This window comes from Malus sylvestris, chromosome 4, assembly GCF_916048215.2.
Source record: "Malus sylvestris chromosome 4, drMalSylv7.2, whole genome shotgun sequence".
NCBI lineage: Eukaryota > Viridiplantae > Streptophyta > Magnoliopsida > Rosales > Rosaceae > Malus > Malus sylvestris.
Window position 1 is genome coordinate 29,157,819 of NC_062263.1, and position 18,531 is coordinate 29,176,349.

An 18,531-nucleotide genomic window follows, 5' to 3' on the forward strand; every position below is an offset into this window, starting at 1 on the left:
ACGAACTATTATTCACCCGGATAAAGACACCCAAGATTACATAACGCACGCAGAAAGTCAGGGTTCCAGGGAAACAACTTTGCACCAACTCTCCCACCCTAAAACACAAAAACCAAACATTTGAACCGCTTATGACAATTCCAACAAAAAACAGTGAAAACACATGGAGCAAGGGCCTAGGTGTCGCGGGAAGACAACAATTTACGTTGGCAGCTGAAAGCAATCAAGGTTCGCTCTCAACTCTCTCTCTCTCTCTCTCTCTCTGTTAAAAGTTTCGATTTTGCATTTTGTGACTATGAAGCTTAAATACTATGCATATATCTTTAGGGAAGCAGAAAAACCAATAAAGAATCTGAATTTATAAATTAATCTGAACTAGCTGAAAGAAGCTAATTAATCATAATCACCAACTGATTGTTCATTGTTTAATCTTCCATAACGCAGTGAATGAAGGGTTCATTGTTTATATTCATTGGAAGCATGTGCAAACTTTACCAATTTTTTATTTATTTATTTATTTTTTTCTGTTTGGTTTGGTTAATTAATTACTGGGAAAATTTGAGAAATCAGTAGCAACAGTGAAAAAATCCTTTGTACCATTGTCTTGGAAGTTGTAAAACACCATTGTCTTGGAAGTTGTAAAACAATGTCACCTAAGAATTAATAGGGGCCAATCTGAACTGAATGATTTATAGGGTTAGGGTTTTAGTTAATATGGTATGATTAAATTGCTTGATTGAAAAACGACTTGAGCTGTAGGCCTTTTCTACAGTGATATATTTATTCTCGATTTAAATCAGAAGAAAAGGCATTAGTTTTTGTGCATGTGATTAAAGTGCAGAAACCTTAGGAAAGAAAAGAAAAATCTGAAGCTGTTTGAGAAAACCCCCATAGTAATCAAATTTCCGAACCCTAGATTGAGAAAATCTCTAAAGAAAAACTATTTACAAGCATAAAACTTGAACTGTAAAAGACCTGAAAAAGATTACTGGTGTATATATGAGTACTTAATATTTCTATGTGTTTAACAATGCAGGTGCTCTTAGCCTTGGAACCTGCCATCCAGAAACTGGAATGCCCTTAACAAGCCAGCCAATCGGCCAAGACAATGCTGCAATTCCAACGCAAGCACCCCATTGCCCCCAGTCCAGCCTCTCAGTGCTGGCAAACTTCTTCAGAAATTCCACCATTAGCAGTTGAAGAACTATGGTAATACCGATTATTGCCAAAAACAGCTTGCTCTTGAGTAACCCCTTGAATATGTTCTTCTTTTCAAGTTTTCTTGCGTTGAACTCGTTGAAGACTTGACAGAAAACAAATGTGTTGAAAATAAGGGTGTTCTTGACCTTTTCGTCCACGCCGAAAATGGATCTTCCCTTAAACTGTAGGGTTAGCAAGATTGTGATTTGATACAAGGCCTGAGCGATAAGGTTTCTCCACATGATTCTAGTAATGAGTGGTTCCGTTCGTCCCACGGGCTTCTTTTCCATGAGATCATTTGTCGGTTCTTCTGTGGCCAAAGCTAAAGCCCCCAAGGTGTCCATGATGAGATTCAACCACAGCAGCTGCACTGCAGTCAGTGGAACTTTACCAGAAGAAACAGCAGCAACAAAGTTGATAACAAGCGCAGCGACGTTGACAGTGAGTTGGAACTGGAGGAACTTTTGAATGTTGTTGTACACACACCTTCCCCATCTCAAAACTGTCACAACAGATGCGAAGTTGTCATCTAAGATGACAATATCCGAGCTCTCCTTTGCAACTTCGGTGCCTTGGATTCCCATTGAAAGCCCAATGTCTGCTTCTTTTAGCGCAGGTGCATCATTCGTGCCATCTCCTGTGACCGCAACCACATGGCCTTTCTGCTTCAAGCATTGCACCATCAGAAGCTTGTCAAATGGTGAGGATCTTGCCATCACACGTATCTTATCGATCCTTTCCATCCTCTCTTCAGGTGAGTAACCTCTGAATTGTACCCCTTCTACTACAGACTCAGTAGTCTCCAAATCTTCATCTGTTTTGAGTATCCCACACTCAAACGCTATAGCTCTTGCAGTATGCAGATTGTCGCCAGTTATCATCTTAACGTTCACTCCAGCAGCTCTGCAACCGTCTACTGCTGTTCTGACTCCTGGTCTGCACGGATCCTTTATACCCACAAGACCTAAAAGTGTCATTCCACCCTCTTCAAGCTTCTCAGGAACCTGATCATTCTCGTCTTCAAGCATTCTATGCGCAAAGGCAAGGCACCGGAGGCTTTTTGATGCCATGTTCTGAATGGTTGATCCAACACGCTTTCTTTCTTCGTCATCCATCACTCTTAGCGCCCCAGTTTCATCATAATAATTTGCGCACATTGTGAGTATCATCTCAGCAGCTCCTTTCCAATGCGTCTGAGTACCCTTTTCGTTGTTCCTCCTAATCAAAACACCGCTTCTCTTTTTCTGCGAATTGAAGGTTTCTACATGAATTATCTCACAGCCTTGTTTCACTTCATCAATGTTCATACCCAAATCAAACAAGGACCATGAAAGTATTGCTTTTTCAGTAGGGCTACCCGAAATCTCAGGGAATGAAGAATTTGGTTGACAAATACTTCCGGTTGTGTTTAAACCAACACCCTCTTGGAGTAAATGGAGGACCTTAGGCGCTATCTCGGTGATATTCTCTTCGGTCATTACTTGTGTACCAAGCCAGAACTCAGTGACCTTCATCTTATTTAAAGTAAGAGTACCTGTTTTGTCTGTGCAGATTGTTGTTGCCGATCCCATTGTCTCGCAAGCGGACAGCTTCCGAACCAAAGCATTGTCATTCATCATTTTCTTCATTGAATAAGCCAAGGTCAAAGTAACAGCCAGAGGCAGGCCTTCAGGAATCGCCACCACGACAATGGTAATTGCTGCAGCTACAATCCCCACAACACCATTCATCACATCATCAAACTTCATCTTTCTGCCTCCAAATTCCCTATTTCCGCTGACATCTACGGTGTTTCCTGTGAAATAACGAATTAGAGAAACCACAAGAACAAGGAGAGCCACTGCCAAACCAACCTTCCCAATGTACGAAGTCAGGTTGTTGAGGCGCACTTGCAAAGGTGTTTGCTCATCCAAATCGCGGCTGATCGAGCTCATCATCTCTCCCCACAGTGTGTTCATGCCCACAGAAGTTACAATCATCAAGCCAAACCCATCTGTCACCTTTGTACCTGATAGAAGAAAAGGGTTGCTTCTATCATTGATCTTAATGTGGTCGCTTTCTCCGGTCATGCTAGACTCATCCACCTTCAACGAATGCCCTTCTAAGAACAAACCGTCTGCTGGAACCTGATCACCGACCTTCAAACACACAAGATCACCAACCACAACATCAAAGATTGATGTAGGACGGCGCAGTCCATCCCTCACAACTTCCACACGTATGTCATCGCTCTTCGAAGAAAGCTTTTCAAATTGTCTTGACTGCTTAAAGTTGGAAAGTGCAGATACAATAACAACCAAGAATACAGCAACGATGATGCTGCCACCGTCATACCACCCATCTTTCAAGCCATGCTGTTTAATACCAAACCCTAGGGAAAGTATTGCACATACCAAAAGTATTATAATTGTGGGGTCCTTGAAAGCTTCAAGCACGAAACTCAGCAACCCTTTCACAGGCGGCTTCTGGTACTCATTGGTGCCAAAAACATTCTTTCTGTGTATCAGATCAGGCTCAGCGCCGCTAACACCACCCTTCATGTCAGTCTCAAGAACTGCAGCCAATTCTCGAACCCCTCCAAATTGACTCAAAAGCTCAAGGTTCTTTTCCTTCACCATGTCAGCAAGCGTCTTCTGATCAATGTTGACAAAAGGAAGGTGTTTTTTGTCACGTGCATTGTTGCGATCGTCTTGATTCTTGGGTTGCACGTCTATGGTTACAAACGAGAGGGAGTACAGCAACTGGGAATTGTTAACGGTTTGTAGTTTCTTGGCAAGTGAAGTAAGAGCCCTGGTGAAGTAAATGGCTGTGAGAGCTAACCGCCACCTCCGCTTGTAAGGTTTCGGGGTTGGAAACTCTTCTTGATCGGAGATGGCTGGTTCTCCAGCAGGTTTTCGAGACCTCAGTGACATGAGAATCGAAAAGAAAATTAATATTTAAGTTGATCAAGAACACAGAATTAAGAAGAAACAAGCAACGCAGGAACAATATATCAAAACAAAAAGTAAGGCTTCACTAGTGAGGAGGTATACGTAACACTACTTGTTTATATAGGATTGATCTGAATCTTGATTTCCATGAAATTTCATGGAAAGAGGAAAGAAAGTTCACTGTAGCTTCTCTTGTGTTTGGTTTCCGAAGAGAGAATTAAGGAATCTGGTTCTGATTAAGGGGATCATTAATCACAATCTTTTTGTTAATCACACAATCATGGCTTTGAAGGAAAAAGAAAAAAACCGTGTCCTAGTTTAACGTTACTTGTTTTGCTTTCTTAGATTTACGTAATGTTATTCACACACTTATTTTTACTTTTCTTACACCCCTCTCAATTTTCAGTCATCGAATCATATAAATTGAAGGAGATCATTGGCCAAAAATTAACAAGGGTGTGCTAGAAGTAAAAATGGGTGTGTGAATAGCACTTTCCTTTATAAAATCTTGCATGTTAACCAATACCCCCATTAATGCCTTTTTTGGCTCAACTTATATCTTACTTGAGATGGGCATTTCCTCTTATATTTCAAGAGAATCATGTTGTTTGCCAAATTTCACATTTAGATCAATGGATCTAACTAATGGAAAGTTCGTGGAGATTTCTCTTTTCTTTAGCAAAAGGGAGCGTAGTTTCTTGGGACACCCTTTTGGTATAAATGCTGTTATTTTCCTTTACAAAATCTTGCATGTTAATCAATGCCCCCATTAATGCTTTTTTTGCTCAATATATTTCTTACTTGAGATGGGGATTTCCTCTTATATTTCAAGAGAATCATGTTATTTGCCGCACTTCACCTTTAGATCAACGGATCTAACTAATAGAAAGTTCGTGGAGATTTCTTTTTTCTTTAACGAAAGGGAGCATAGTTTCTTGGTACACCCTTTTGGTATTGTTGACCCTAAAAACTATCAAGCCTACGTGGTGCGCAAGCCGAGTAATCAATAAGCTAACTATGTCCTTCCGTTATGTGCGGGGCGTGCCAACTAAAATACATGGATGTGGCGTTGAGCACACTGCTGACTTCTTGATCTTGCGACTGCGGCCGAGGAAGGATCATGTCTCGGCCTTTGGGTTCTAGAGCCTGAAGACAAGGCTACTAGTCTTGCGAAGTTCATAGATCGTTAGCGTCGGATTCAGTCACGGTGATTATATTCGTAAAAGTATAAACACGTTGAACCGGCACCAAACTATACGAACACAAGTACTCGAAAGAGATGTATGCCTTAATGGCGAATGTGGTTCGACCGTCAGAATGCCGAACTCTAAAACTAACTCGTGAATATCCAATCATAAAACAACATGGCATTTAATGTGCCAAGCCCAGTAATCTGTAACACCTTACTTTGTCGAGAAAGCTAATGAGATGATCTCTGCCAATAAGGACTCGAAAATTCTTCTTGACCGAGACTTGGATAGGTAACGAGTCGACATCGACGCAGTGCTGCTTATCCAAACTGAAGGTGCTCCGCGGTCAACTAATTCTACGACAACAGTGCTGTTTATCCGAGGGTGACGAAAGCAATTTATTGAGTGCAAAAGCTGAAAACAAGAGATAGATAAGACTTATAAATATAAGAGAATAAAGAATGTTCATTTAAGAAACGTGTTCAGAGTATACAATTATCTAGAACACTAAAAGAATAATATAAAATTTAATGAAACAAAGGATGAATCCTACACCAAGAAGACTCGAAGATGCCGATGTGGAAATGCCTTGACGTCGGGATTGTATGCCTCGATTCTAAGTCTTGAAGGGGGCGCAAAACAAACATGAGTGGACCAAGTTGATATATATATAGTAAAACAATTATCAACGTACTAACCCCCAGTTTTTATGAAAACACATATATAATGATAAACATAGGTTTTCCGAAACCTAGCATGTCGTGTAATGTCTCAAATCATAACTTGTATATATAATAATCACTAGTGAATGTCCAATAACCCCCATGCCCCATGTCCGCTCCTCGTCTCTGAGCAGACAGTCAGAGGAAAATACACTCCAAGCCCTATGCCGGCTCCCCGTCCCTGTGCTAATAGCTAGAGGAAACACACTCCAGGCCCTATGCCAACACCAAACCGTTGCCCAGGACGGACCAGAATCTATTCCAATGTCCCGTAGTGGAATAAGGACCACTAGGTAAGTACAAAACCATTGAACATACATATATTGAAAAACAACTTCATAGTATAAAGTCATCCATCATCTATACTATAAAGAGGTGTTCGAAACATGTTCTAAATATTATATCGTCATCCATCAGATATTCTATAAGAACACGGGTTATAGGAAAAATAGTAATAATTCAAAATAGCCTCAGTAAGCATGTTATCTCACAAAACGTTTCATAAAACGTAATCATCAAATCATGCTTTTCATGTATGCATTTCTACTATTAAACATGCATTTTTAGAAGGGGTCCACTCACAGTACTTCGCCGCCGAAGAGCCATGCAACTAGCGAAGACAGAAACGCTACTATAATTGCCCCTAAGTCCATAAAGGGTACATTTAGTCAAACTCTACTCAAAAGATTTTATTTGAGAAAACAGACTTCAAAAACAGGTCCAGGACATTGAAATTAGCCTAGGAAGGATCTCGGACGAAACCTGAAAAAGTCAACCCAGGAAGTCAACGTTGATCGTTGACGGTTAAAGTCAAAGTCAACACTGACCGTTGACTGAGTTAATGGTCAGACGGGGTCAAAGTCAACGGATCCGGGTCAATGGTATTGGGTTAGACCAGGTTGGGCCTAAAGGGTTTGGGTCCAAGGGTTTAAAAGTTTTGGGCTTTAAGCCCGGCCCAGTAGTTTTGGGTTTGAAATAAAATAAATAGAAACAAAATAAAATAAAAAGGGTTTTGGGCTTAAGTGATCCGGCCCAAAGGCCTGGGTTTGAGTTTCAGACTTGGGCTTGGGTAAATGGATTGGACCTTGGGTTAATGGGTCGGGTTGACCTATTTCCAGGCCAAGGTTTTGGCCGGTTTCTGGGCAAACTTCAAACGCCCATAACTTCTTCGCTACTCAACGAAATTGGGTGAAACAAAAAGGAAAGTTGTAGTACTTAGTGAGACGAAGAGATTGATAGCTTTCAAGTAGGCCAAATCACCATGGTTTGGTCAGAAATTTCCTCGAAAGGGGCGGTACCTGTAGTAAATTTTGGAAAAACTACTCCAAGCTATTTTCTGCGATTCAAACGTATACACAACTTAAAAAAAGCTTCGATCTAACCCTAAAACACATCCCCAAAGGTTTTTAGAAGCTTACCAATGTTGGAAAGACCATGAAACGCATCGGGAAAGACGATGAACAGTACCGGCTGAATAGAAGATGAGGGTTTAAGGTGTTCTTTCTTCGATTCTAAGCTTACTAGGGTGCTAATGGAGATGTTGATGTTGTTGTGGTGTTGATTGTTGGTAAAAAAAACCCTCGGAGAGGCTGAGATAGAGAAAGCCGAGAGGGAGTGATAAGGGAGAGTGAGGGAAAAGAGAGAAAAAGGAAGACTTTTCAGAAGAAAGAAGAAAAAAAAAAAGAAAGGGAAAGGGAACCAGAGGAAAAAACAGGGGGTAGGCCCTTTGGGCACATCATTTAAGACCAAAAAATTCATTTTTAAAAGGAAAAATATCCCCAAACTTAATGAAAATACAAAAGTACTCCGTAAATACCGGGACGGGTTGTTACAACCTACCCCTAGCCGAATCAGAGATGTATTCAGACTAAAACTCCTTACCCTAGTTGATGCACAAAACTGGAGGGTCTTGGAACAACGTAAATCCGACCGTGAATCTGCAAGAAGTAAATAACACAAGATGTATCGTGGTTCACCCCAAAGTTTGGGTTACGTCCACATTGATTATTGTATTTCTCTGAGAGGATTGTGAGGGAGATAACCTCTGTAATGTGATAGGAGATGTGAGAGGGTGAGGGGGCTTCAGGCCTAAGATTTGACTTCCTCTAATTGTGAGGGTGAGGAGTCATTTTATAGAATAAGGGCTCCTCACTTATTACATATTTGCCCATTCCTTTATTACATAATTACATTTAAGTCCCCCGAGTATTTGTACGAGATCTAAATACGGAGGCCCTAAGTATGGTATAAACAATAGTCCCCCAAGTTTTCAGTCAAGAGAGTATTTTGGCTAGAGACTTGAAATTCAGTCCATGTGTGGGCCGAGGTAACTAGATGTCGTCTAGGACTGATACTTGGTATGAGGTGGTGCTCAATCCGAAATGATGCTCAACCAGAAGTACCACATGTTGTGAGGCTGTTCTGCTTATAACTTATGTTGCCTTGGTTGGCTCGGCTTGTGGCGTTCGAAATGAGGGAGTCCCTTTTATAGAATAAGGGCTCGATCCTCAATACATAAATGATGGGCTAAAGTCGATGCTCGTAGCGAGACGATTGCTCAGTAGGTACGATGTTCTCTAATGATGGTGATGGAGTCCCTTTTATAGAATAAGGGCTCGCTTCTCAATACATGAATAATGGGCTATAGTTGATGCTCTCTAATGATGGTGAGAGAGTCCATTTTATAGAATAAGGGCTCGCTCCTCAATACATAAATGATGGGCTAGAGTCTCCCAAGTATTTTTCATGAGGCCCAGTTGAGGCCCAATATATGGTACCTAATGTAGTCCCCCAAGTTTTCGGTCAATAGAGTCTGTTGGTTGGAGACTTCAAATTGAATCCATGTATGGGCCGAAGTGGCGGTTGTTCGGAGGCGGTATTTGTACTTTGTAGGTGAAGCTTTACAAGTGAAGCTTTGAAGATGAAGCTCTGTAAATGAAGCTTTTGAAGCTAGAGCTTTTGTAAATGAAGTTTTTGAAGCTAGAGCTTTTGTAAATGAAGCTTTTGAAGTTGATTGACATGAGTGATGCTCATGAATGTTTATGTTGATTGACATGAGTGATGCTCATGGATGTTGACATGAGTGATGCTCATGAATGTAGACATGAGTGATGCTCATAAATGTTTATGTATGATTGAATGAGTGATGCTCATGAATTTTTATGTATGATTGACATGAATGTTTATGTATAATTGACATGAGTAATGCTCATGAATGTTTATGTATGATTGACATGAGTAATGCTCATGTATAATTTGAAGTATTGGGCGTACTTTTGATCACCTGGTTGGTGGTAATAGCGGCAAGTTGCCGAATAATTTTGGAGTACTGGGCGTACTTTTGATCATCTGGTTGGTGGTAATAGCGGCAGGTTGCCGAATAATTTTGGAGTACTGGGCGTACTTTTGATCACCTGGTTGGTGCTATTTTGGGCTTATGGGCCTTCGCCCTCCACACAACATTCCAGCCCATTTATTTTGGGCTTTACCGTTTTTTTATTATTTTTTTATTTTTACCCTCTGATGGGGTTTATACAGATATCTCCGAAAGATACGAAAAATAAATTACATCATTCAAAAATAAGGAAAGTAAACCACATCATTATGGTGGGGTGTTTATTCCTTGCTTTTGCTTGTGTTTTTCTGCTGCACTCTCTCTATCTCTTCAACTGGCAGACAGAAGGAATCATAATAATAGGAAAATCTTTTGCTTTTCTTTTTTTCTCTTTTCCTTTTTTCTTTTCTGTTTTACTTTCGGCCTGGTTGCTGAGAAAACGGACTCGAATGAGGAGTTGATGATAACGGACTGGAGGCTGACCCAACCACCAAGCTTTAGCTTTTCTGGAGAGAGAAAGTGAGGGTCGGAGTTCCCAGAAACTCATTGTCCTCTACTCTTTGGGGAGGGTCATCGGATAAGGCCAATTCGGCACCCTTTACCTCTGCACCGAAATCTCCTCTGGACACCCCTACGCCTGCAAGTCCATCAATTTCCACATTCCACAAGATTTCTCCAACAAAACATCTCAGCCCATTGCTGCCGTAGCTTCTCCTCACAAAACACGTGAGCCAGAATCCCATTTCGAGCAAGCTCAAAGCAGGAGGATGATATTGTCGAGATTCGCCGGCCGTCGACCGTGAGGGGAGAAATGTGGCGAAGATAGTGGAGGACGACGAGGGGGTCTGCAGCACCAACATTGTTCTTAAGCAGCCTGCAATCTTTGTGGGCGTGATCGAGCTTATGCTGCTGTTAGTTGCTGGAGAATGGTCATTGTCACCTTTCAGCTGGCGTCGAAGAGCTTCTGTGTTGATCTCGTCCAGCAACTCTCCTACCCAGCATCTCTCTCCCTCATGAGCAGTTTGCTGGGTCCCAATCGAACGGATCCGCTGTTGTGTTGGGTCATGATCGAACAGATCTGCTTCTGTACTGTGATGGTTGGATTTTTGGACATCCACCTTCTGCTTATTTCTCTCGATGAGCAAAGAATACCAAGTTTACAGCGGCCATATCTTTGCTGCAGGTCTACCCTTTCAGTTGGACATTTATGTCAGGTAATTCTTCCATTCACTACATTTTTCATTTGGTAGCACTTCTCTTGTCTGAAAGCTTCCATCACTATACGGAAACTAGATTTATTTGTACACAGTATGTAGCTCTCCGAATCGCTTCTCCAGCCAAAGAAATTGAAATATATTTGGTGAAAGAGCTGCATGCCGAATTCGGTCAATCAACTGCCATCAATATTAAAATTTCCAAATCTCTTGTTCTCGATTCAAGCAAAGAAAAACTGCAACTTTTAAAGGAGGAAGAAACTTTGGTAGAACTTAGGGATGAGAATGTGGCTCCGTGGGTTGGGTGGATTCTATCTTGCAGTTGCAAAGAGAGACTGAGTGAGAGAGAAGGTGGCTCCGTGGATTTTCTGGAAAAGTTTTGGGTTCTTGGTTTCTGCAGATTCACTGTGGAGGTGAAAAAAATGAAAGAGAACCGACATAACTTTTCGTGTCGATTCCCACAGACGGCGTCAAATGTTGATGCACAAAACCGGAAGGTTTTGGAACAACGTAAATCTGACCGTGAATCTACAAGAAAGTAAATAACACAAGATGTATCGTGGTTCACCCCAAGGTTTGGGCTACGTCCACACTGATTATTGTATTTCTTTGAGAGGATTGTGAGGGAAAGAACCTCTGTAATGTGAGAAGGGATGTGAGAGGGTGAGGGGGCTTCAGGCCTAAGAGTTGGTCTCCTCTAATTGTGAGGGTGAGGAGTCCTTTTATAGAATAAGGGCTCCTCACTTATTACATATTTGCCAATTCCTTTATTACATAATTACATTTAAGTCCCTCGAGTATTTGTACGAGATCTAAATACGGAGACCCTAAGTATGGTATAAACAAACCAGATTCAGTCCCTGATTCTCAGTGCCTTCAGCTTTAAATCCTCTTGTGCTATCAAGACTCAACCCTCGCTTTTATCCAAACCAATCCTTCTCACAAAAGGACTTGGCTAAACCCGACTGGACAACCCATAGTGACCTAGTCGGCCCATGAGACCCCTGGAAGATCGCTGGGCTGAGAGTAGCTACAAACTCGACCCAAATTATCATTTTGGGCCCAAGTAGGTATAAATGTTGTTATTTTCCTTTACAGAATCTTGCATGTTAATCAATGCCCCCATTAATGCCTTTTTTAGCTCAACATATATCTTACTTGAGATGGCGATTTCCTCTTATATTTCAAGAGAATCATGTTATTTGCCACACTTCACATTTAGATAAAATGGATCTAACTAATGGAAAGTTTGTGGAGATTTCTCTTTTCTTTAGCGAAAGGGAGCATAGTTTCTTGGACACCCTTTTGGTATAAATGATGTTATTTTGATCATATTTATCAACTAAATTTTATAATATAGGTGAGTCACACCTATTTAAATAGGGTCTAGTAATTTAATTTATCAACTAAATTTTATAATACATGTGAGTCGCACATATTTAAATAGCCTAACCATCATTTGGCCCCCTTACTTTTTTTTATATCCTTCACATACTTCATTATTATATTATGAAAAACGTTTTTGGGTAACAAGAAACGTACAAAATTGAGACATGTCTAGCGTTACTCTTTCGGGTAAGGCTTAAAGATGGTAACTAATAAGGATTTCAGAACTAAGACCATTTTCAATCGAGATGCATATGGATCTCTTGTTGCCCGGAAATTATAAGAAATTTTAAGAAGATGTAAATACTCATCTTGGCTTAAAGATGTAATTAATTATGTTACGTGTTTTTTTTATATCTCCAATATGAAAAAAAAAGAAAAAAAAAGAAACAATAGCCCCGAGAGTTGAACAATGTAAACAGAAGGAGAAAGAACTATCTTGTAGAGGAAGAAAGTATATTTGTGTATTGTATTGAGAATAATACTATATTACACTTATACAATGTGTATATATCTAGTTACATTGCTTAACTACTAAGCTACTACAAAGCTCACAAGATGTTAACACTTGTCACAATCTCAGCTCATAGAATCCTAACCAACTTAACTACCTTACACACATTATATTTAACATCCTCCTTCAATCTCAGAGTGAGGCTTGCCAAGTCTGAGATTGTAGCAGTGTGTTTGAAACAAAGGAGTGGATAAACCCTTTGTAAGAATATCAGTAAATTGTTCATTGGAAGAAACAAAATGCACATGCAGAAGCTTCTTTGCAACCCTCTTTCAAACAAAATGGACATCAACCTCAATATGTTTTGTCCGCTGATGCATTATTGGATTGTAAGCAAGGGCTATGCCAGAGAGATTATCACAAAACAGTGTTGTAGGATAAGGAACATCTATCTGCATAAACTGAAGAAGCTGTTTGATACAATCAATTTCTACAGAAGTACTTGAGAGGGCTCGATATTCAGCCTCTGTAGATGATCTCGAGATTGTATTTTGTTTCTTGGAAGACCAAGAAATAAGATTTGGCCCTAAATACATAACTAAAGATGTGGTAAACCTCCTGTCATTAGGATCTCCAGCCCAGTCAACATCACTAAATGTATGGAGATCCTAGTCACTTTTGCTAAACTGAACTCCAAACTCAGTAGTTCCTTTCAAATACCTAAAAATCCTCTTCACAGCAGCATAATGAGATTTCATAAGATAGTGCATAAACTGACAAACCTGATGAACTGAGAAAGATATATCAAGTCTGTTAAAGGTTAGGTATTGAAGAGCACCCACAATACTTCTATACAGAGAGGGATTATTGAAATGATGGCCATCACCTTCTAATAATCTGTTATAAGGTAAGCAAGGTGTGGAGCAAGGTTTGGAATGAACCATGTCTGCCTTAACCAACAAATCTGAAACATATTTGGATTGAAAGAGAAACATTTCACTTGAATTCTGTGTGATTTGGATCCCAAGAAAATAATGAAAGGAACCTAAATCTTTAATATCAAATTCCTTGGTCAAAGCACTAATCATTGTAGCAATGGACTCTGAATCACTTCTTGTAATTATAATGCTACCCATATAAAGAAGAAGGATGACCACATACCTTCCAATATATGTTGAAAGGAACCCCAGAGAAGGAAGAAATGATGTAAATATTTCATTCCATGCCCTTGAGGCTTGTTTTAAGCCATACAATGACTTAAGCAATCTGCAAACATGTGTAGGATTGTAAGGATCACTAAATCCAGGTGGCTGTGACATATACACTTCTTCCTGAAGAATGCCATGAAGAAAGACATTCTTCACATCAAGTTGACGCACTCACCATCCAAAGTTAGTTGCTAAAGCTAGAACCAACCTCACAGTTGTAGGTTTAACAACTGGCTAAAGGTTTCTCCATAGTCAATACCCTCTTCTTGATTGAAACCTTTAGCAACAAAGCGTGCTTTATACCTGGAAATAGATCCATTAGCATGCTTTTTAATCTTAAACTCCCACTTATAGCCTACCAAGTTCTTGTTTCTAGGCAATGGAACCATAGACCAAGTGTTTTGAGTTTTAAGAGCATTCAATTCTTCTTCCATAACAGAGAACCATAAAGGAGACTTGAGAGCAGACTTGTAAGTAGCAGGTTTAACTTGTGAAAGATCCAATGGTTCACCGTCTTGAACCACTGAAAAAAAAACTTTTTTCTTCGAAATACCATTCTTAGCTCTTGTTTGGGTAGAGTGAGTGTTTATAGGAGGAATATGGAGAATAACCTGCAAGCTATCAAGTTGAAACTCATGCTGCAATTCAAATCAGTAACACTAAAGATCTCAGAATTGGACTCACTAGAGGTCTCAAAAGATGACCCATTTGGAATCTCATAAGCCATAAGAATTGTAGAAGAGGATTGTTGATATGTTGATGCAGTAATGGATTGTAATGAGCTGGGATTACCACTTTGTTGATAAGAATTTTGTGACATAGTATTAAGGTTGTAGCTGGCAGATGATGGAAATGACCATTAACTAATATGGATGAAGATGATGGAAGGACAATAGATGCAGGAGTGGAATGCATCGTGATACACCTCAATTTCGATATTCCACGAATACCAGAATAGGCACGTGCTGGCCGATACCCAAGGGTGATGAAAGCCATTTATTAAATGCAAATGCTAAGAACAATGAATAAATAAGACTTATAAATTTAAATATAATGAATATGCATTTAAGGAACATGTTCAAAGCACATATCTAATCCGGAACACTAAAAGAAAAGTAATATAAAATTGAATGAACAAAGGGATGAGTCATACACTGAGAGGACTCGAATATATCGCTGCGGAAGTGCCTTGACGCCAGGAATGTACGCCTCGATTCTAAATCCTAAGGGGCCCCAAAACAAACATGAGTGGACCAAGATGATATATATATATATATATATATATATATATATATATAATACTGAAATAGTTATCAACATACTAACTCCCAAAAGTTTTATGAAAACTGGTAACATAATATGTAATAGGTTTTTCGAAAACCCTAACATGCTATAAAACCTTATACAACGTATCTCTTATATATAGTGTGCTACTAGTGGTATCAGTATCGCCCAAAGACATATAGAACTCTTCCTTCAGAAACTTCCTTCATACATATCAATCGCCTGTAAGCTCCTAAAACACCTAACCCGAAGGTCAATATAAGTATCATCACCCGAAGGCTCCTACAACACCAAACCCAAAGGTAAACATAAGTATCAATCGCCCGAAGGCTCCTATAGCACCCAACCCAATAGTCAACAATAGGGACCACTAGATACACACAAAACCATTGAACATAATCTTTCCAAACATAGGTACACATATCTCAAAAGCATTTTAATAGTATAAAGTCATCCATCATCTATACTATAAAGAAGTGTGTAAAAACATGTTCTAAATAGTATATCTGCATCCATTAGATATCCTACAAGAACATAGGTTCGATAGAAAATATGATATTCCAAAATAAGCTCAGTATAGCATGATAATGAATTTCTCATAAAACGTAATCAATAAATCATGCTTTTCATGTATGCATTCCTACTATTAAAACATGCATTTTAGAAGAGGTCAACTCACAGATACTTCACCGCCGAAGAGCCACGCAAACTAGCGAAGACGAAATCGCCACAATATATGCACCTAAGCACATAAAAGGTCTAATTAATAAAATTATATTATAATAATTGAATTTGGGAAAACGAACGTCGAAAACAGGTCTAGGACAAAAACATTAGCCTAGGAAGGGTTCCAGACGAAACCCGAAAAAGTCAATCTGAAAAGTCAACGTTGACCGGTCAAAGTTAAAGTCAATGCTAACCGTGACGGGGCCAACGGTCAGACCAAGTCAGGTCAAAGGTCAAATCGAGTCAGGGGTATTGGGTCAACCGGGTTGGGCCTAAATGGTTTGGTCCAAGGGTTTAAAGGGTTTGGGCTTGAATGCTCGGCCCAATGCCTTTAGATTAAAAAAAAAGAACAACAACAACAAAGCCTTTTCCCACTAAGTGGGGTCGGCTATATGAATCCTAGAACGCCATTGCGCTCGGTTTTGTGTCATGTCCTCCGTTAGATCCAAGTACTCTAAGTCTTTTCTTAGGGTCTCTTCCAAAGTTTTCCTAGGTCTTCCTTTACCCCTTCTGCCCTGAACCTCTGTCCTGTGGTCACATCTTCGAACCAGAGCGTCAGTAGGCCTTCTTTGTACATGTCCAAACCACCGTAACCGATTTTCTCTCCTCTTTCCTTCAATTTCGACTACTCCTACTTTACCTCGGATATCCTCATTCCTAATCTTATCCTTTCTCGTGTGCCCACACATCCAACGAAGCATCCTTATCTCCACTACACCTACGTGTTGATGCTTTACCGCCCAACATTCTATGCCATACAGCATTGCCGGCCTTATTGCCGTCCTATAAAATTTTCCCTTGAGCTTCAGTGGCCTACGACGGTCACACAACACGCCGAATGCACTCTTCCACTTCATCCATCCAGCTTATATTATATGGGTGAGATCTCCATTAAATTCTCCGTTCTTTTGCAAGATAGATCCTAGGTAGCGAAAACGGTCGCTCTTTGGTATTTCCTGATCTCCGATCCTCACCCCTAACTCATTTTGGCCTCCATTTGCACTGAACTTGCACTCCATATATTCTGTCTTTGATCGACTTAGGCGAAGACCTTTAGATTCCAACACTTCTCTCCAAAGGTTAAGCTTTGCGTTTACCCCTTCCTGCATCTATCAACACTATATCGTTTGCGAAAAGCATACACCAAAGAATATCATCTTAAATATTAAGTTTGTGATCTTCGCTAGATTGCTCCGGTCATTAGTGTGGATAAGTATGTAAATGGATAGAGACAGGAAGCAAACACAAGATGTACGTGGTTCACCCAGATTGGCTACGTCCACGGAGTAAAGGAGTTCTCATTAATTGTGAAGGGTTTACACAGTATATAGGTTCAAGCTCTCCTTTAGTGAGTACAAGTGAATGATTTAGTACAAATGACATTAGGAAATATTGTGGAAGAATGATCTCGTAATCACGAAACTTTTAAGTACCGAAGTGTGGTATCGTCTTCACTTGCCTTATCTGTCTCATAGGTAGATGTGGCATCTTCTTTAGAAGTACTCTTCCTCCCTCCAAGGGTGGTATCTTTAACTGGTGGAGATGCACAAGGTAATGTATCAATTTCACTTAACGCTTACTTGTAGTTTCAGGCTTGGTCAAGCGCGATACAAACCATGTAGTAGGAGTCCCCCAAGTCGCCGAGCTAGGGGATCTGCTGAAAGAGGTGACAGACAAGGTAAGCAATCAGAGCTCCAAGCAATCAGTCCCAGATCAGAAGTTTGATTTCGAGTTCCGGCTGATTGTTATCTTTCTCCTTATCATGCAGGTAGCATGAAGGATAAATAGAAGAAAAGGAGAAAATGTGATATGAGATACTTTTGCTTTTGAATAAGTAACTTTCCACAGGCTTATTCTTGAACTGGGCTGGAGGGTTTTCTTGTTTCCGCCAGAGTATAAGGCCGACTGAAGAATTTGAGGGTCAAAACAAGTCCATCAAATCTAGAGTACGTTTGACCCTGCTGATATGGGATACTTTTGCTATTGACAAAGTAGTGGATGTATCGGCACGTGTTATGTTGCGCTTGTCTCCACATGTTTCCTTGTATCCTTCTCACTTGCCCTATTTGTTCCTCAGGCAGATGTGGTATCTTCTCGGGAAGCATAAGATGTTGAAGATGAGTACTCGAGAGCAATGGGGTTCCAGGCAGTCAGTTCCGGACTAGAAGCTTGATTCCAAGTGCTGACTGATTGCTCTCTTTCTCTTTGTCTTGCAGGTAAGAACAAGGCCAAAGGAAAAGACAGGGAAAAAGCATGATATGGGATACTCTTGCTTTTAACCCTGATGATATGAGATATTCTTGCTCTGGTGTAGCTTGTTTGCAGAGGTATTCTTGGGGGGAAAGAAAGCTGAGTATTTCGAGAGGCTTCGTTGAGAGTGCCCTCTCAGATATGAGGAAGGGTTGAGCATTTTTGCAGGTCTGCCTGTCCGTTGAGGATGGATGTCGACATATATAGGAGTCTCCCTAACAAGAAGGAGTAATACTATTCTTTTACCCTGCTTGGTCATAGCACGGTAGTGGGAGTTGCCAGCTTCACTGTTTTAACTCTGTCAGAGCACTTTGAAAAAGTGGTATGTGGTATCTGGAAAGCTGATGTTACGTGTGAAGATTACAGACAAGCTTTATCCAAGGAGATCTGGCTCTCGAAGTTGAGAAAGCGGTGTGAGGATTACATACAAGCTTTATCTAAGGGGCTCTCGAAGTTGAGAAAGCGGTGCCTCTTCGGTTTTCGAACAAGCAATCCTGTCGGGGATCTGTCTCTCGAGATTCGGAGAACGGTGCCTCTTCGATTTTTGAGAAAGCAATCCTGCTAGGAGTTTGGCTCTCGAGATTAGGAGAGCGGTGTCTCGTCGCTTTTTGAGAAAGTAATCATGTTGGGAGT

The 18,531-nt window shown here is 40.4% G+C and overlaps 1 protein-coding gene and 1 long non-coding RNA gene across 2 annotated transcripts; one reads left to right on the forward strand and one right to left on the reverse strand.

Annotated features, from left to right (window-relative positions):
* Positions 1 to 873: 873 nt before the first annotated feature.
* On the reverse strand, positions 874 to 4,382 carry LOC126617932 (calcium-transporting ATPase 12, plasma membrane-type-like). The gene has a single exon (XM_050286011.1). The coding sequence runs from the start codon at positions 4,110 to 4,112 to the stop codon at positions 1,017 to 1,019; it is 3,096 nt and encodes a 1,031-aa protein (XP_050141968.1). The 5' UTR covers positions 4,113 to 4,382; the 3' UTR covers positions 874 to 1,016.
* Positions 4,383 to 17,198: 12,816 nt separating this feature from the next.
* LOC126617945 (uncharacterized) lies at positions 17,199 to 18,317 on the forward strand. Its single transcript, XR_007621596.1, has 3 exons — positions 17,199 to 17,326; positions 17,417 to 17,594; positions 17,726 to 18,317. It is a non-coding gene; the product is annotated as an uncharacterized LOC126617945 (long non-coding RNA).
* Positions 18,318 to 18,531: the final 214 nt, after the last annotated feature.